At 42.4% G+C, this 21,110-nt stretch overlaps 1 protein-coding gene across 1 annotated transcript in view; it reads left to right on the plus strand.

The window, feature by feature from the left end:
* The window catches only part of FBXL7 (F-box and leucine rich repeat protein 7), a 438,958-nt gene extending 418,231 nt beyond the window's left edge, over positions 1 to 20,727 (plus strand). The window contains exons 3-4 of the mRNA XM_023218265.3: positions 9,060 to 9,671; positions 17,357 to 20,727. Of these exons, the coding sequence (XP_023074033.1) occupies positions 9,060 to 9,671; positions 17,357 to 18,093 (1,349 nt within the window). The 3' untranslated portion in view covers positions 18,094 to 20,727. The remainder of the gene's footprint in view (positions 1 to 9,059; positions 9,672 to 17,356) is intronic.
* Positions 20,728 to 21,110: the final 383 nt, after the last annotated feature.

Raw genomic sequence — 21,110 nt, forward strand, 5'->3', positions numbered from 1 at the left:
GGATTTTCTTTCCCAAGAAAAAGACAGCTATACTCTTTTGGTACTCTTTACACATTTAAAGTAATTTAAGAATAAAAAACATACTGTTCCCACACAAATTTATACTTGAAAGTATTTTAAATTATTAATGGGACCACAAGTTCTTAATCTTTAAAGAATCCTCTGTCTCTTAGTTTAGCCAACAGATGATTATATCAACATTAAAAAGTACAGTTATATATATATATATTTGAGTTAAGGATCATCATTGTGTCAAAGATTACATTTATATTGAGAAAATCCAAAAGTTCACTAAAAATACTGTTTAATTCAAACGTTATATTTATTGTCTTCATCTTGGAATTCTGAAAACTGACTTTTTCTCAGACTTGCACAAACTTTTCTGTTCTTTACCATGCTGGGTTTTGCATGATTTGGAGGCGTTCTCAACATAGAGCCATTTTTCTCTCACCCTGAAGGACTCAAGAAAGAAATTAGAGATGTAAGAACAGTGGTGTGCAGGTACTTTAATGGGACTGTGGTGCAGAAAGGAGGTGGAGTAGAAATATTTGCTTTAGGCCGAGGGTGGTAGCTCACGCCTGTAGTCCGAGGACTTTGGGAGGCTGAGGTGGGCAGATCACGAGGTCAGGAGTTCCAGACCAGCCTGACCAACATGGTGAAATCCCATCCCTACTGAAAATACAAAAATTAGCCGGGCATGCTGGCAGGTGCCTGTAATCCCAGCTACTCGGGAGGCTGAGGCAGGAGAATCGCTTGAACCCAGGAGGCAGAGGTTGCAGTGAGCCGAGATCGTGCCACTGCACTCCAGCCTAAATGACAGAGCGAGACTCCATCTCAAAAAAAGAAAAAATTGCTTTATAATCTAGTTAAATGCAATAACTCCTCCCTTTCTAGACCCAACTGGGCACTTGGACAGCAGTTACAATGTGTATTAAATGATCCAATAAATGAATGGTCTCTTTTGCCTATCAATCTGTAATGCAAAAGTATGCAGCAGTGCAGTTTACTGAATTTTAATGGCCAATGTCTATCGCTGTATATTCCTTGCCATCTACTCTGTATATCTTCCTGCAGGCATCAGCGTGGGTCTGTTATTTTTTTGTTTTTTGTTTTGAAACAGAGTCTCACTCTGCCACCCAGGCTGGAGTGCCGTGGCTCAATCTCGGCTCACTTCAACCTCCACCTCCTGGGTTCAAGCGATTCTTCTGCCTCAGCCACCCGAGTAGCTGGGATTACAGGCACCTGCCACCATGCCGGCTAATTTCTGTATTTTTAGTAGAGATGGGGTTTCACCATGTTGGCCAGGCTGGTCTCAAACTCCTGACCTCAGGTGGTCCTCCTGCCTCGGCCTCCCAAAGTGCTGGGATTACAGGCGTGAGCCACTGTGCTCAGCCTCTTTGGTTCTTTTTGTGTCTTTTGGTTGTATTCAGCTTTCTGATATCATTGAGTGACAGTTAAATCACAACATACACTATATATCATTAGGAGACAGTCCACAAAATATACATCCTATTGCAAAAGTATGTGGTCATTTCTCCTTTAAATTCCCCCACTGTACTTTCATGACACTTTTAGTGTGCTCATCTGTCTTTCCTCGAGAGGAAATTTTATAATTTTAATAAAATTTTACAATTTTATAATTGCTACCTTTCTCAAGTCTTATATTTGAAATTAGCTGGGAACGGTGGCTCACGCCTGTAATCTCAGCAATTTGGGAGGCTGAGGCAGGCAGACGACTTGAGGTCAGGAGTTCGAGACCAGCCTGGCCAAAATGCTGAAACCCTATCTCTACTAAAAACACAACGATTAGCCAGGCGTGGAGGTGTGTGCCTATAGTCCCAGCTACTCAGGAGACTGAGGCAGGTGAGTCACTTCAACCGGGGAGGTGGAGGTTGCAGTGAGCTGAGATGGCACCATTGCATTCCAGCCTGGGTGACAGAGCAAGACTCCATCTTAAATAAATAAATAAATAAAATAAATAAATAAATAAATAAAATAAATTAATCAGCAGTATCCCTTTTACTTTGCAGATTGTATAATTTTTCTCTTTTCAGATTTGTCTGTCCATATCTCCATTCATCCATCCACCCATCCGCGCTAATACACAGTAACTCATTGAGTTCACCTTTAACAGATTTCATTATCAATTCATGCAGTTATTCCCAGGGAAAAAGTTTACTCAAAGACTGCCTGGTGGAAGATAAGAGGCTAATATCTAAGATTGATAAAGAACTCATGCAACTCAATAGCAAGAAAACATATAATCCAATTTTTTAAATGAGCAAAAGACTTAAATAGAAATTTTTCTAAAGATGTCATGAAAATGGCCAACAAGTACATGAAAAGGTGCTCAATATCACTAATCATCAGGGAAATGCAAATTAAAACTACTGTGAAATATCACGTCACACCTGTTAGGATATCTATTATCAAAATGACAAGAGATAGTAAGTGTGACGGAGGGTGTAAAGAAAAGGGAATCCTTGAAATCTAGATTGTTGCGGCCATTATGGAAAACCGTATGGAGCTTTCTAAATAAATTGAAAGTAGAATACCGTATGTCCCAGCTATCCCTCTTTTGGGCACATACCCAAAAGAGATGAAATCACCAGCTTGTAAATATATGTGCATTCTCATGTTCATTACTGCACTGTTCACAGCAGCCAAGATACTGAAACAACCTAGGGTTCATCAATAGATGAATGGATAAAGAAACTATTTTATATTTATGAAATGTTGTTATATTTAATATATAATATATACACATCATATATGTTATGTATATGAAATACTATTCAGCCATTAAAAAGGAGGAGATCCTGCCATTTTCCACAATATAGATGGATCCAGAGGTCTTGGTGGATTTTAAAAAGCCACCTGCTCTATGTATGTTCTGGAAGTTTTTTATGTGTTATGAAAATGTACTGCTCTCTTAAAAATTGGGGCATTTTTTTCCTGATATTTCAGGGAATATCTTATCTTCAAGTGAAATGATCAAGAGCTTTTTATGTATACTGCTTTGCATTGTTTCTTGCCAAGGATGCTGTGGGTGATATCTGCTCCTCAGTGATAAGGATACCACCTCGGAGAACAGAAGCTGCAGGGAAGGAAGGCGTTTAGAGGAACTATGCTACAGTTTCATCATGATCCCCATTTTCAGTTACCAAAAGGTCTTCTCAGAATTTAAGATGCTCAAAGCAGGCAGCAATTAATTTAATTCCAGATAGAAGCTTTTGGCCATGTATATTTCACTTGGCATTTTTGCAAATCTCACTTTCCCTGTTCAGAATAATTCCTGGCAGTGTTGTAGTGTTCTTCCAAATACCACTCATGCATCTCACCATCTCGCCTAAGGGAAAAGTAAAGGAAGATGTAGTCTAAACAGCTAATTTTCATATAAATTTACATAAAAATATAAAATATATTAAAATGAACAATAATATCCCCTTAGTGTTACTGCTAAACTGTATTTTAGCCCAATGCATATCCTTACTACTAAGATAAATGACAGTTTTGCCCCAAGGCATCAGATAGGTAGAAATTTACCTGGAATAGATATTCAGGCGTGAAAGTGTTCATACCTACAAAATATTCTAAATCCATAATCTAAGTTAAAATATAGTCAGCTTTCTCTCTGCGTCTGTTTGTATTGCAGCGTCATAAGACCAGGAGGAGGGTTACAGCATTCTTCTACCTCTGTCATCTTAATATTTGTCTCTGATGTTCTCCTCTGAGTGTGTGTGCTGGTACCCCTGCATCAGGGTCCCTGTTTCTACTCTCAAAAGAATTAGCAGCTATTGCCAATGTCCATTTAGCTGCCAGTCTTCTGAAAGAAACATAGGAGAAAAGAATTGTATACAAAGAGTACACTTGGTCTTTCTACATCCTCTTCTGTAAACGAAATATACTATGTGGGAGGTAGAATAGTCCTTGTTTTGAATTTGAAGCCATGCTTTATTTTCCTGCTATAGGACATATTCTGGTACTCTTTATAATAACATCTCGTGACAGTAAATAGCTCCTGATATCAAAGGGTAAAACACATTGTATGACAAGCTGTGCATAGTTTATCCATAATAAAATTTATTTTCAAATGTAAATACATATATATATGTATATTTTTAAATTTGGAAATACATTTAATGTGTTTGTGGAAAATATCAAGAAAAGATACTTAGTGGCAGCTTCTAGGTATACATCTCTGTAGTTTTTATTTGTCATTCTTTATAATCTTTTTAATTATCAGGTGCTATTTATTTAATTGAGACAAATTGTATCATCTTTTCAAAAGTTCTCTGAGGTTGTTGGCCTGCTGTAGGAATAGCAGGAAGGAATCAGAGACTCTTGGTGTGTCTTCTGGTAAAAGAAGCATCCAGCTTTCCTTAGTGCTTGGAGTATGAAAGAGTGGCGAGTTTTAGAAATCCACTTCACCGTCTCCCCTCTGCCCCCACGCACAGGGTAAGTATCTTTCATTCCTCAGGGGCCCGCCTCTAGGCAGGTAGTGTCTTCTCCTTCCAGATGAATAAAACCTAGGCAGGCAGGAGAGGGAGTTCAGCACCCTCACAGCTGCTAAAATGTGAGAGCTGAGAGCCTAGGATTGTCTTTCCCTCCTGGCCCGAAATAAGTTGTTCACCTGCCTCCGAGAAACACTGGCTTCCGCGATAATTCTCTGAGTACCCATAATAATGAAGGTGGGTACCATGGTAACTTGGATGGCAGTTTTGAAGTCCAAAATTGTTTTATATTTGAGATTTTCCTTAAAGATTTGCTATTCATTCTAGATGATTACCAAAGGGAAGTACGATTTCTTATGAATGATTTCAAATGCAGCATGTATACCACCTGGGGGAGAAAAATACATGCCAAGCTAGAATTATTTTTTAACGTATACTTCCATTCAATTCAAGATGTTTGTTGTGCACCTACTATATATCATAAACAATGACAGGTGCTGCCGGGACAGAAACAAGGAAAGGATGTAATCCTTGTCTCAGAGGAGTTTTAGTGTCATGGAAGGTAGGTCCATCATCTGTTGCCACAGTAATACTGTGTAAAAAAATCACCCCCAAACTCAGTGGTTTAAAAACATTGTTTATGCATCTGTGCTTCATCTGGGTATTGGCTGAACCAAGCTGGCCTTGGTTGAGCTTGTCTGTAAGGTACAGATTGGAGGAAGTTCTGTCTACTTCACAGGTCTCTCGTCATTATTATTATTATTATTTTACAGTTTCACTGTGCAGTGGTGTGATTTTGGCTCACTGCAACCTCCAACCTCTGCCTCCTGGGTTCAAGCAAAAATTCACGTGCCTCGCCCTCCTGAGTAGCTGGGATCATGGAGGTGTGCCACCACACCTGACTAATTTTTGTATTTTTAGTAGAGACAAGTTTTTGCCATTCTGGCCAGGCTGGTCTCAAACTCTTGGCCTCAAGTGATCAACCCGCCTCAGCCTCCCAAAGTACTGGGATTATAGGCATGAGCCACTATGCCTGCAAGGGGCTAGTGAGACGTGTTCTCCTCATTGTGATGGTAGAAGATTGAGAGGTCAAGCCCAACTGCACAAATGGCTTTCCTCTAACATTTTCTGCCAAAGCAAGTCACATAGACAAGCCCTATGTCACTAGAATAAGGAAATATACTCTTTCTCAGGTGAACTGCAAAGTATATGACAAAGGATATGGGGACACAGGGAGGGATGCAAAATTAGGAAAATATATAGCAGGTGCGCAAATGTCTTGAATTGAATAGAAATGCTAATATGTCAAAAATAATACAATCAACCACATTAGGAAAAGATAAATTCACAAATGTCTGTATAACAAATGGTGGGGGCTTCACAAGGGAAGGGATCCTATCTCAAAGACAGGAAGAAAACTTCTTAAAGGAGATGACACTTGCAGCCACTCAAGAAAGGCGTTTGTATTTCAAGACTTGGCTAACATGGGAGGTTGGGGCAGCACATAATTCAAAGATGCTCCATGAGCAGAGTGTGGACACACATAAGCCATTCTCAGTGTTAGGTTATAAAGAAGTAACTGAACAGAAAAATTGCAGCAATAGAAAAGGAAATCTGTAAGAAAACTACAAGGAGGGGGAGACTTCAGGTCTCAGAGATTTGTGTGTTGTGTGTTATTGCTGGAAGTTCTTTGAGAAGATGGTATGAGTGTTAATTTCCAGGGTATGAAATATGCAAAAGCATATAAGCATAGAGCTTTTCTTTAAATCTTGAGAACTATAATTAGAGCTGGAAATGGCTTAGAAATTGTTTAGCTCAGCTCAGTTTGTAGATGAGGAAATATGTATTTTGAAGATAAATTCTCTGTGTGTGGATATGCATGTATATCTATATAGATACATACCTATACAGATAGTTCCTGATTTTACTATGGCTTAAGTATAATTTTCAGACTTTATGATGGTACAAAAGTGAGACACATTCAGTAAAAACTGTACTTCGAGTACCCATTCAACCATCCTGTTTTTTACCTTCAGTACAGTATTCAGTAAGTCACATGAGATATTCAACACTTCATTATAAAATAGGCTTTGTGTTAAATGACTTTGTTACTGTAGGCTATTGTAAGCCTTCTGAGCATATTTAAGGTAGGCTAGGATAAGCAATGCGTTTGGCAGATTAGATGTTTTAAATGCATTTTCAACCTGGGATATTTTAAATTTATGATGGGCTTATGGCCCAAAAACCCCATGGTAAGTTGAGGAGCATCTTCATGTGTGTGGGTATATGTATGTGTGTAAAATATATAAAATATATAAATATATTAGCAGAGAAAATACATTTACTCCTAAATAAAACCATAGATGTGGTATTATTACCATATATATCCACTGTGTATATATGTATTATATCCAATGTATATTGTATATAATATCCAATGTGTATTATTAAGTATATTATTTATATAATATATATTATATCAATGTACATTATGTAGATATAAAATTTATATTATATTGAATCTAATAATGCATATATACATTGGATATATATGGTAATAATACCATATATGTAGTTATATATAATATACATTGTATTATTACCACATATATCCAATGTATATATGTATTACTATATCCAATGTATATTGTATATAATATCTAATGCATATTAAGTATATTATTTAATATATATTATATAATATCAATGTATATTATGTAGATATAAAATTTATATTATATTGAATCTAATAATATGTACATTGGATATATATGCTAATAATACCACGTATATGGTTATATATATAATATACATTGGATATCATATATATCCAAAATATATACTATATAATTGTATTTAGAGAGAAAGACTAAATTCTTCTTCTGTGTATATTGAGAAAAAGAGAGGGGAAATGAGTCTACTTCTTGAAGTGGTATTCTAAAGAATTCTTACTTCCTCACAAATTTTAAAACTTCTGTGTCCTTATCAGTGATCTTTCTAGTTCCAAGGAATACAATATGGCTCATACTATTCAAATGCATAGGGGAGGTTGTTAATAAGAAGAAAAAATAAATATGTTTCCAGTTACCCAAGGACTGGAAATGCCCTGTGTAATGCCTGGTCTAGCAGAGGCCTTTCATTGGCTCCCCTAGGCTGGGGCACTGTTATCAACAGAAAGGGGAACAGACACTGGGAGAAGTGCTCCAGGGCAGCAGGTGTCCTCTGGGCCCACTCACTAGTCTTCCTGTCTTCTGAAATTCACTCCCCTCATTTGTAAATACAACGTAATCACCCATTTAACCACAATATAATTAGGGAGGTAAACCAGTTTGTGTATCTAATATATGAGGTTTCTCCAGAATAGAAACAATGAAACTTTGAAGTTGTTTCCTTTCCATAATCCCAGTTTGTGTAGACTGGAAGTTGTCAAACTATGACCTGATGGGATTTGTTCCCTGGTCTGAACAGGGACTGGTCCAGCTGGTCTGCTTTTATAAATTAGGTTTTATTAAAACAGCCACTCTCCTTTGTTTACACATTGTTCGTGGTAGCTTTTGCACAACAGTGGCAGGGCTTGCCATTGCAAGGGGGACAGAGCCCATGGCCTGCAAAGCCTCAGTATTTAATATCTGACCCTGTTCATTGCAGTCTGCCCACTCCTGGTGTAGACCACGGGGAATTGGCGCTTTCTGGAATGGGCGACTCGTGTATGTGCTTGGTCCCCTGGGATGGCATTGACAGGAGTTGGCCCAGGGAGGACATCTGTGGAATGAGAATGTTGCCCCCATGAATGTTTTCTCTAAGAAAGAAACCGGTGCTGGCCGGGCGCGGTGGCTCACGCCTGTAATATCAGCATTTTAGTAGGCCAAGGTGGGCGGATGACCTGAGGTCAGGAGTTTGAGACCAACCTGGCCAACATGGTGAAACCCCGTCTCTACTAAAAATAGAAGAAAAAAAAAAAAAATGCCGGGCGTGGTGGCACATGCCTGTAACTCCAGCTGCTCGGGAGGCTGAGTCAGGAGAATCGCTTGAACCCAGGAGGCAGAGGTTGCCGTGAGCGGAGATCACGCCATTGCACTAAAGCCTGGGCAAAAGATCTTTTAAAAAAAGAAAAGGGCGCAAACTCATCCTTTTTTATGGCTGCATAGTATTCCATGGTGTATATGTGCCACATTTTCTTAATCCAGTCTGTCACTGATGGACATTTGGGTTGATTCCAAGTCTTTGCTATTGTGAATAGTGCCGCAATAAACATACGTGTGCATGTGTCTTGAGATCACTTGGACTCGGGAAGGGGAACATCACACACTGGGGCCTATCATGGGGAGGGGGGAGGGGGGAGGGATTGCATTGGGGAGTTATACCTGATATAAATGATTAATTGATGGGTGCTGATGAGTTGATGGGTGCAGCACACCAACATGGCACAAGTATACATATGTAACAAACCTGCACGTTATGCACATGTACCCTAGAACTTAACGTATAATTAAAAAAAAAGAAAAAAGAAGAGGAAAACGAAAAGAGAAACCCGTGCTTTTGCTGCCTCCCTGGGGCTCTGCTGAGGCCGTCATCCTTAACCCTTTGTTCTCTGTCCTTTGCCAGACTCCGACCTGAGCATGCGCACACTGAGCACGCCCAGCCCAGCCCTGATATGTCCACCGAATCTGCCAGGATTTCAGAATGGAAGGGGCTCGTCCACCTCCTCGTCCTCCATCACTGGGGAGACGGTGGCCATGGTCCACGCCCCGCCCCCGACCCGCCTCACACACCCGCTCATCCGGCTCGCCTCCAGACCCCAGAAGGAGCAGGCCAGCATCGACCGGCTCCCGGACCACTCCATGGTGCAGATCTTCTCCTTCCTGCCCACCAACCAGCTGTGCCGCTGCGCGCGCGTGTGCCGCCGCTGGTACAACCTAGCCTGGGACCCGCGGCTCTGGAGGACTATCCGCCTGACGGGCGAGACCATCAACGTGGACCGCGCCCTCAAGGTGCTGACCCGCAGACTCTGCCAGGACACCCCCAACGTGTGTCTCATGCTGGAAACCGTTACTGTCAGTGGCTGCAGGCGGCTCACAGACCGAGGGCTGTACACCATCGCCCAGTGCTGCCCCGAACTGAGGCGACTGGAAGTCTCAGGCTGTTACAATATCTCCAACGAGGCCGTCTTTGACGTGGTGTCCCTCTGCCCCAATCTGGAGCACCTGGATGTGTCAGGTAAATGGACACTGACCTACCAGCTATGGGCCCTGCTGGTGCACCACCCTCCAATGCCACCACCGGAAGGTCCTCTCCTTGCAAGGCATCAGAGATGAGGGAGGGGGTGGTAGGGAGGCTGGCTTTTGCAGAGAAACTGTCTCTATGGAATCATGACCCTGCAGGCCACAAGTTCCCCTTTCATCAAATAATGTCCACTTCTTAGGGGAGTTCTTAGGGGAATTCTAGCACATTTTGCCTGGGAGTTGAGGTTAGTGTGACTTTTAAACGTCTTTACTCTTCATAACTCTCACAGTTCCTTCAGAGCAACCATAAATAACACAAACAGGGTATCTAATTGTGGAGAAATAGGAAACAAAGGGCTAACTCAAGCACAGTTAGCTTAGAAACTACTCTTGCGCCCGCTTACTGTTGGTCCCTGGAGCCTGGAATCTGTGTCCAAGCTGTAAATATGACCTCGTGTGTCTTCATACCATGGGCCAGACGGTGCACACTGTGGGTGGTAAAACACTCAGCTGTGGGCTGTGCTCACAATCACTTGCCATTTTGTAGTGTCTCCTTAGATTTCACCAGCATTCTCCTTACCTCTGGGTTAATCCTGCATCTTTTCTCAAGCAAATTCTCAATTACATAGTGCAAGGGCAAGGTCCATTGAATTAAATCTTTAGTTCTTTTAAAAACTGAAGGAAGTCGGGCGCAGAGGCTGACGCCTGTAATCCCAGCACTTTGGGAGGCTGAGGCGTGAGGATTACTTGAAACTAGGAGTTAGAGACCAGCCTGAGCAACAAAGCGAGACTCCTCTCTCCACAAAAACTGGAAATATTAGCCGGGCACAGTGGTATGAGACGGTGGTCCCAGCTATTCTGCTCAGAGACTGAGGCAGGAGGATTACTTGAGCCCGGGAGTTTGAGGCTACAGTGAACTATGATCATACCACTGCACTCCAGCCTGGAGGATAGAGTGAGACCCTGTCTCTGGAAAAAATGAAAATAAAAAAAGTCGAAGGAAATCCCAGCATGGCTGCTTTGCTTGGAAACCTCTCTCAGGCAGGAAGAATTAAAGCCCAGACTCACACTTAGGCGCCAGACATGATCTGGCTGGACTAACAGCCCCTTCTTATCTCATTTGCTGCCTAGTCAAAAAATGGACATTTGAGAGGCTGAAATATGTAAGATGCATCAGGGACTTAAAAAAAAAAAAAACCAACAGCATGACCAGCAACCTCAGGGAGTTTGGGGGAGGGGTCAAGAAGTAAAAACCACTGTGATGGGTGAATAAACAGAATCTGGGATTTACAAGCATCTGAGGCCAGTGATGCCCTCCAACAAAATCCGAGCTAAAGCCGGCTCTCAGCTTGCTCTCTCTTTCAAAAGCCAACATCTGAAAATATTTCAGATGACAGCCCATTACTTTTTGCAGATTGTTTTCCGTGCTAGAGAGCAACTCGCTGCTCCTCTACTTCAGCTGGCTTCAAGACAAAACCATAGCAGCCATATGTTCAGTTAGTCATGAGTAGCCAGTGGCATCAAGAAGCAGGAAACCATGAGGTTTTCTTACATTTTTCCTCCAAGGAATTCTGGAAAGAGAAAATGTTGTGATGTGGCGGAAACAAGTTTCAAAACTTTGTGATTTAGGAAAATTCACAGCTTTTTCTAGATGTGTTTCCTCTTCATTTAAAAAAAATGACAAAGGACTGGGTTCTTTAACATCTAAGAATTGGAGCATTTTATAAACATTTCATTTTATTTTATTTTCTTAGATTAGAAAATGATTCAGTTTTGGAATCCCTATCTTTGTTAAAGGTGCTTCCCATGCACTCTTAATACAGACTGCAACTAACTGTACCCTCTTTTGGAGGGTCCTTTTGAAGTTCAGAAATGCAGAAACCACTTTTGCTATTTGGGATGGAAATTCTTGCATTTCTAGCCTGTGTGATCCTGCCTGGCCCCTTGACTAACCATGAGTAAGCCTTAATATCTGTCCTGTATGTTAACCTGCTTACTTTGAAAGTTCAAATATATTTGTGTAGCCTCCCCTCATGTCTCCTGATGACAATAGTGATCTGTATACATAGAGATAAAAATGACGGGAATCTGCAGCTCACCAGGTTAAGAACACAGAATCCCACATATGGGAGAAAGTTTCAGATAGATGGTCTTGAAAGACTCAACAGGCCATGAGGATGGATTTGTCATCAGCACCTACTAAGGGTGCCCTCCTGTTCTGGGGGCATCTGGAAATTGTTATGTTGATGCAGAGAGGCCAGAGAGCTACCACAGTTGATTTCATTATGCCTGGTTCTCTTTAGTTTTACAGCTGGGCTCTGATAGTGGCCACGTTCTCAAAGCAGTAAACTTGACTTTGGAAGACTCATCACTGGTCTAGAGCTTAATTCTCCCAAAGGAGATGAGACTGCCTATCCCATCCCTAGCATGCAGAAAATGTTTATCTGGGAAGCTATCTTTAAAGTCACTGAAAATGACTACAACTGTATTGTTTTGTCATTATCACATATTACCTTTTATTGATAGTAGCATTAAACATCAATGCACTATATTGACGAATGTATTGCAATAACGAGAGGAATGGATAATAACATATTTGTGAAAGCTGTATGAAATCTGGAATTAACTGAAGAAACCTCATAGGTTTGTTCAACCAGTTTTCAAAATATAAAATGTCATAAGTGTTAAAAATAATATTGCTTCAGAAAGAACCTCTCTAACTGGAGACCTGGAATCATCCTTGTTTCTCCTTCTAATCCTACCCAATCAGTAGACTCCTGTTCAGGTGACTCTATTTCCCCAGTGCCTTGAGTCCACCTCTGTCTGACTGCCTGGATGCAGGCTTCCCCAACCATTCCTTCTTATACCCATCTCCATTGCCTCCAGAGGAATTGTTTCAAACTACAAGTCTAACCATTCACTGTCCTGCATGAAACCTCCAATAATTGCTCCCTGTGACCTACGGGAAAAATTCAAGTTCCTTCACAGAGCGTGTAACAGCCTTCATAAGATGCTCTTCTTAGGTGCAAATTTCATCTCTTTCCTGCATACACTCAATGATCCCTTCTGTAGAACCATCTTATCTGCATGTCCCCAAACACATCCTGTCTCTGCATACAATGATGTGTGCATGCCTCTCTGGCTTGTGTGCCTCTTCCTCCTCTGCCTACTGCCCCTCCTTGAGAACTCTCTGAACAGACTTTTCATTGCTTAACCTCCAGTCAGGCATCCCCTGAATGTAGCCTTCCCTGCCTCGCCCCCAGTGAGCTAAGGTTTTTTTTTCTGGGTGTCTGCCTTTTGGGTACGGAAAGCTAGAGCACTGATGGACTTGCAATTCTCAACTCATGATGAGCTTTGAGCTTTATAAGGGTGGAAATATGTCATATTTCATTTTTGCACTTTTATGACATTGTAATTAAGTGAACAGAGTCGTCTCAAAGTTTTAAATGGTCATTTTGGCTTCTAAAAGGTTTAAAGTTCCCTTTGGTTAACACTGTAAGCAAGCATTTAGGAAGCTGTAGTGCAACAGTTAAAAATTCCTCATCAGTAAAAATGAGGTGGTTGGGAGGATTAAGTGAGTTAAGACTTGTGAAGTTCTCAAACACATGCTCTGATGAGAACCATGTAGTAGGCACTCAATAAATCACAGCTGTCATTGTCATTGTTGTATTGTCCTTGTTATTAACCTGCCTGGAAGTCAGTAGTTGCTCTTCACTGATTTAACCATCTTACACCCCAGAAGAGGTAGAGATATCACCCTAATAATGAGAGGAAGTGGTAATAAAGAGCATATTTGTGAAAGCTAAATGAAATCTGGGATTAATTGAAGAAACCGCACAGATTTGTTCAACCTATGTTATCTATTCCCTATTGAATAATGTTTATATACCTTACCCTAGATGTCAAAGCAGGCCCCTGATCTCATCCCAAGAGACGATTCTTGCCTTGGTTTTATTAAATCCTTTCAGGCACCCTAAATTTCACCTCATGGATACCCTAAGCCCCCCATGGACTTGCCCCTTGCTTTCCTTTCTCTGGAATTTGTCTATTATCTTACTACCTGGACCCCATACCTATTAATTTATACACAAATTGTTTTTCACTCCACATCTATGCATCCAAATTATTTCTCTCTTTCAAGGACCCCTTTGGAAATCATGCCGTGGTGGCTTCCAAGTTTCCAAAGACCCCTGGGTGCCCAGTGTCTGAATGTTCACTTCATTTTCTACTGTATATCTCTTGTGTAATTTATCAACTCTGTGATGCATCATAGTCATTTCTTACCTCCCTTTCTAAATTGAAGTCTTGGAATGAGGAGTCAAGAAACTTATCTGTAGTCTGGTTGTACAAGTCATATAATCTCACTGAGGCTGCAATGCTTCATCTTTAAAAAATGATGTTTATTTTAGATGATTTCTAAGGTTCTCTCCATGTCTATAATGTTTGAATGTGTGAACTAATCATAAATAATATCTGCTGAGCCATGAACCAATTTACTTTCTTTTCAACCCAAACCTAGCAAATCTGTAAGAGTTTGGGCAAAATTTAAAATCTAAAATTATTGATCTAAAATAATACAAGCCTATAAAATAGTCTCTTTACCAAAACTGAACTGAACAAGTATTTCATTAAATTTGGAATTCAGTTTCAAAAGCAAAGTATACATTTTCCTGGACCGAATATATTCCCTGGAGTGTAGCAGATTTTGCTAATCTTATTTTTAAAGAAAGGAAACTAGAACCAAAAGTTTAGGAGCGAAGGTTATCATATGATCTTGAAAAACAAAGTGGCTTTGTGGGTGTCACAGATGGCCAATCACTACTATAGACAAACAAATTCAGTGCAAGCAGGATTACAGTCAGCCTCAAGAAAGAAACTCGAAACAAAGGGAAATTACAAAGCTAAAAGGTACCTTTTGCAAAACCACAAAGCCCACTGGAACAGTGTGACCTGCCTCTGACAAGCTGTTTTTCTTCTCCATTTTTGGAGTGTGTGCTTCACTCCTTCCTGAAATTCTTTGACTTGGTAGTACGTGGCTTTTGAACCTCATTATTCCCAGGACCTGAGTGCCTAAGAGTTTCCTGGGCAGCCTACCAGGAGGTGGGAGGAAGGTCCTCGTTAGCACTATTATGAGGCTGCTGGGAAGCCTTGGATATTGCGTGAAACAGCCAAGGTGCAGAAGTGTCGGAAGTGAGGCACCTAGCTGTAGAACTGCCCAAGAGATTGGAGAAGAGCAGAGAGAAAATGAAAAATATACATACAGCCTCGGTAGTAGAATGAAATACATAAAAATATACATTTATTTATAAAGTATTAGGTTGGTACAAAAGTAATCGCAGTTTTTGTCTTTTATTTATTTATTTATTTTGAGATCAAATCTTGCTCTGTCACCAAGGCTGGAGTGCAGTGGTGCGGTCTTGGTTTTCTGCAACCTCCGCCTCTCAAGTTGAAGCGATTCTCATGCCTCAGCCTCCTGAATAGCTGGGATTATAGGCACGCACCACCATGCCCATCTAATTTTTGTGTTTTCAGTAGAGACAGGGTTTTGCCATGTGGCCCAGGGTGGTTTGAACTCCTGGGCTCAAGCAATCCACCCCACTGGGCCTCCTAAAGTGCTGGGATTACAGGCATTAGCCAACACACCCAGTCGGTTTTTGCTATTTTAATTGCAAAAATCGCAGTTACTTTTACACTAACCTAATATTTATAGACTATGGGTATTAGTTATATTAATATACTGTAAGTATACTGTACATGTTTTTATAAAGTAATGTATAGAGAACTTAAATATACCATGAAATGAGTGTTTCATTTATTATATATAAATATATAAATATAACATATAGTATGTACATATATAACTTATGCACACATATTTTTTAGGAGATTAGAAATGATGTTTAGAGAGGCATCTAAAGATACCTTCCTGAGCATTAATATTGTTCTAACAATCAGGTAAGAAAATGTTTATAAAAGCCCTTTGTGAACTTCGTGTTTCAATACAAATAAAAGACATTATCATTAACTATAAAACAGACAACTGTTTTTCAATGTAGGTATACTTCAGCCAAGGTCAAAGTCCTGAAGACACTTAAATGTTGGAAGTTGGATGATCTCATCTGATCCTCTTATGGAAGACTCTTTTCCCTCTATAAACCACTCATTCATTCAGCAGATACTTAGCACCAGCTATGAACCATGAATGAAAGAGACAGCAGTCAACAGCCCCAAGTCCCTTTTCTCAAAACTTACATTCCAGAGTGAGAAGACAGCAAATAAATAAGTGAATAAATAAATATATAATGCCACCCAGGGTTAAAGACTCCTGAAAATAAAGGGGAGGGAAGCAGGGGATGCTACTTGATACAAGCATGGTTGGGGACAAATTTTTCAATAAACTGAGATTGGCTCTGAGACCTAGGGAAGTGGGGAGGGCTAAGGGAAGCCATTCCAGTGTTCAGAGGCTGGAGAGCATTTGTGGTGTCCGGGAAATGGCAAGCAGGCCAGTGGGGTTGGAAGAATGAGGTAAAAGATGCCGTGAGAGAGCCCCGGGATGCAGATCCTTGGGAGCCCTGTTAGACTCTGGATTTTACACTTGGAGTGAACGGGCGCCATCCCGAGGCTTTGCACAGGGGCAAGCTTCGAGTTCCATTTTCCAAGACGCCTCTGGCAGATAGTGGGGGATTGACTGTAGGAGCTAAGGGCAGGGGAGGGAGTCTGGTTCAAGGACACTTGGAGTGAACGGGCGCCATCCTGAGGCTTTGCACAGGGCGAGCTTCCAGTTCCGTTTTCCAAGAAGCCTCTGGCACATAGGGGTGTGGGGAATTGACTGTAGGAGCTAAGGGCAGGGGAGGGAGTCTGGTTCAAGGGCTACAGCAACAATCCAGATAACACAGTTGTTCTTTCTCAGCTAAAGAGGGTTGAATTGACTCAGAAGGTCTGTTCAGTTGACAGAAGGTCACCTTGCTAGACTAATATATTCACTTCCCATAGCGTTTTCAGAGCACATGCATATCTGTTCTCTCGTTGCATCCTCATTATATGTGAAATGTCGGCTCACCACCTATTCATTCCCATTGCATAAAGGACAGTTCTGAGAAGCAGCAACGTTAAGCCTCCTGCCTGAACCAGGTGTGACTCCCAACCCAGTGCTCTTTCTGCTAAACCAAGGTACATGCCCGAGCTTTGTCTTTGATACCTCACTTTGGACCAGGGAGCTTCCAAACCACGGCAGTGCAAGAACTCACTTTTACTGAGCTCCTGGAACTTTCCAGGGCCAAGGCAAGATATTTACACACATCCTCTCATTTCTCCATCCCAGCTGCCTCCCAGGGAATGTGATCCTCCCTATTTTAAGACAAAGGAAATACTCAGAAGGATTGATTTGCTCAATGTCAGGCAAGTAGGGACAGGCGACAGATCAGGAATTGGAAAATTGGAACCGTGGTTTTTCTGATCCAATCCCCTTAAGCCCAGATAATAGAAATAATGTAGTTAAATAATCAGATAAATATGGGGAACCCATTCTTGCTTTTCTTCTCTTAGGGACCCAGACAGGAAGGGGTAACGTCAGCCTCGGACCCAGACTTGGGCGAGGGTCAGGAATCCCCCAGGGAATCCCCGGGCGTGGCTCCCCTGCTCGCAGGTTGCTCTGAGCCTGTGTTCTGTCTCTTTGTGCAGGGTGCTCCAAAGTGACCTGCATCAGCTTGACCCGGGAGGCCTCCATTAAACTGTCCCCCTTACATGGCAAACAGATTTCCATCCGCTACCTGGACATGACGGACTGCTTCGTGCTGGAGGACGAAGGCCTGCACACCATCGCCGCACACTGCACGCAGCTCACCCACCTCTACCTGCGCCGCTGCGTCCGCCTGACCGACGAGGGACTGCGCTACCTGGTCATCTACTGCGCCTCGATCAAGGAGCTGAGCGTCAGCGACTGCCGCTTCGTCAGCGACTTCGGCCTGCGGGAGATCGCCAAGCTGGAGTCCCGCCTGCGGTACCTGAGCATCGCGCACTGCGGCCGGGTCACAGACGTGGGCATCCGCTACGTGGCCAAGTACTGCAGCAAGCTGCGCTACCTCAACGCGAGGGGCTGCGAGGGCATCACGGACCACGGCGTGGAGTACCTCGCCAAGAACTGCACCAAACTCAAGTCCCTGGATATCGGCAAGTGCCCTTTGGTATCCGACACGGGCCTGGAGTGCCTGGCCCTGAACTGCTTCAACCTCAAGCGGCTCAGCCTCAAGTCCTGCGAGAGCATCACCGGCCAGGGCTTGCAGATCGTGGCCGCCAACTGCTTTGACCTCCAGACGCTGAATGTCCAGGACTGCGAGGTCTCGGTGGAGGCCCTGCGCTTTGTCAAACGCCACTGCAAGCGCTGTGTCATCGAGCACACCAACCCGGCTTTCTTCTGAAGGGACAGAGTTCATCCGGCGTTGTATTCACACAAACCTGAGCAAAGCAAATGTTTTTTAAAAGCAGCTTATGTAAGCACCGACACCGACTCATAGCAGCTCTTTCTTCCAGGAAGGTTATTAGGAATCTGGCCTTTATTTTTCCTCATTTCTCATGGGCAACAGAGGCCAAAGAAACGAAGCAAGGCAAACAGTGAACAGGCATTTTGGTCAGGTCATTTGTAGGAAGTTTCTCTTCTCACGAAAGATGTACTTCAGCAGGCTGATCGCGGTTCCTTGAGCAAGGCGCTTACTCTCCTCTGCGCAGGCCCCGAGGCCGCCTTGTCCCTCACACACAGGCCACACCCCCACAGTTCCAAACCCCTCTCTAAGGCCACACCCTCCCTTCCTAAAGCAGCAGCCAGGACGCATCGTCAGAATCACAGTGTCCTCCAGACCTCCTTTCTAAACTGCTTCATTGACCTGAGTCACCCTCTTCAATCCCACAACCAGGGGCATTCTGGTCAACTCAGTATCATAGCACTTTGCATAGGCAAAATACTTTTCAGGTCTTTTAAAAAAAATTCATTACGGCAAACAGCTGGGGAAAGACATGCAGTCTTCCCCCAGCTCTGCCAATGACTATGACCTTGACCAAAGCAATTCACTGCTCTGGGCTGCAGCTTCCAGCACCGAGTCAGAAGCCACACAGCCCAAAGATTAGCTTCATGTCCATTATAGCATTGAGGGAAGAGATACCCATACACAGAACCACCTTGGCATAGAAGCACCCTGGCATCTTCCTCTTCCAGGAGAATTGATTGTGGATGGGCGTGATTTCAGGAGATTGTGCAGGGCCAGCATCAGTGCACAAAGGGTCCTGTATGTCCTTTGGCTGCGAATCACCCACTTCCCTGTGTGTTTCAGTGGGAGAATTTCCTCTCCCACCTCCTCACATCCTCTTTTGCCAGGCTGGATGCTGTCGTTTCTGTACACAAATACTTTCTGCATTCCCCCCTCCACACCATCCTAGCGAGGCACCAGCACACCTAATCACAGCAAAGCCCAGATCCCCCCTCAGTTGCTTTTACTCGGCGTTTTCAAATAGGAGTAAAGGCCCTTGCAATTTCTAATTAACAAGCAAGGCCCAAGGGAACACATATCTTCAAAAGTTTTTCTAATCCCTCGCCTTGCACACCTGGCATGCTTCAGGCACATCTGTCCTACAGCTGGCAGAGACAGATGCCTCAGTTCTTTGTCATTCAGATTGCATTTGGCCTCTTCTCATCTATTTATTTCTTTATACATCCAGACTTCATCACATGAAGCCTATTGAGGTTAAGTTTGTAAGTGTTTAGTTGTGCGACTTGCCACCCTGTGTGCCTCCTCCGTGGCTGTCTGCATGTTTTCCATCAAAGAATGCAAAGCAGACTCCAGGTGTTTAAATTCTGTTCACTCAAAAATACCAGATGAATGGAAGAGGGAACACACTGAGATGACTTAGACTCTGGTCCACCAACCAGACCCTTCGAATGGAATATTAAAATCATTACAAGGTATGAATTTTAAATGGATGAAATTTCAAATTATCTTATTTGGATGGAAGCCTATATTCTAGCCTCATTTGCCTGAAGTCAGATATCCAGAAGAAATTCCATTCCTCGTTTTCACGAAATTCACTTGTCTTTTGTTAATTAACACAGGGCCTTTCCCAAATTATTCTCTAGCCAAGCCCCGCCTTCATTACTGTTGAAACCCCTCATTTATTTCCTTCTCAAAGTGCCCATTATCCAAACGCAGAACCTCTGCATCTCCAAGCCAGTTATGCTGAATTTGTCAAACTTAGACACCCTTGACAACTGCACTCCTACTGTGGGCTCCTGTGCGTACTGGCATCTTCTGTGGGGGCTGGAGAGGTTAGTGTGATGAGGTGGCGTCTGCCCAGGAGGTTTCTTTCATACATCATGGCCTCCCATCCAATCAACGTCATCAACTTACATGTGTAATTAAGGCTCTGTGCCATGGGGGAAATGAGTCATTTAGCTAGGCCAGGATCTAGTGACAGCCACAGAGTTTAGAACCATGAAAGAAGTTGAAGGTAGCATTCTTCGGCTCTGTGACTTGTGACCCTATTTGAAGTTTCAGGATTTGGGTGTCACAAAGAATTGTCCCTAATCCTTGGCCCTGGGGTTTTCCAAGTGAGCTAGTTTAATACTCTGAGAATGAGCAGGCAGATCCAGATAATGAACCCCCGACCACATCGCCTAAACTGTCTTCAAGCATGAGACAAAGTTGACTGTTCACACTGATTGCCCAACACATACCATCTTGCCAGTTTCTCCTTTTCTCCCAGTCTCCTCTTCATCCATTCTGTTCTCCCTTGGGGTGGGAATCTATGGTGGAGGTTACTGGGGAAACAGCCCAGCAGATTTTTAGAGACCAAACCAAAGGCCTCAGTGGGAAATTTATCTGTTTTAAAACATTGCTTCCTTCCTGGCTCTGCTAAATTGAATGCTCATTGTTTGTTTTTTTTTTTTTTTTTTTTTTTTTTTTTTTTTTTTTTTTAATTCTAATGTTCAAATCACTGCGTGCTGTATGAATCTAGAAAGCCTTAAATTACTACCACCAAGAAATAAAGCAATATGTTCTTAATCAGCCTCAGCTTCATTTTTTAATAACCTTACCAGAGGAGAGTGCTGTTTCGTTGGGGGGCACTCAAAAGTATGCAGAAAACTCTCTTTGAAGGACAGAGCAAGCCGGGTCATTGCCACTGTTGCCTGCTTGAAGATACATCGATGGTTTTCTCACCTCCTTTGGACCGATGATTGTGGCTTAAAATTGGCAGGTAAGTGAAAAAACATTACTTTCACAGTATAGTTCAGGTCTTCAATTCCTTAACCCAAACCCTGTGAGACTCTGTCTCCAAAAAATACAACATTTATCTATGGTGGGTTTTGTAATACCTACATCAGCCACTGGGACATCACCCTTAACCAGTCATATTAATATTTCTTCAGCAGTAGATCTGAATAGTCACA

Source organism: Piliocolobus tephrosceles, chromosome 4 (genome assembly GCF_002776525.5).
Source record: "Piliocolobus tephrosceles isolate RC106 chromosome 4, ASM277652v3, whole genome shotgun sequence".
Classification (NCBI taxonomy): Eukaryota; Metazoa; Chordata; class Mammalia; order Primates; family Cercopithecidae; genus Piliocolobus; species Piliocolobus tephrosceles.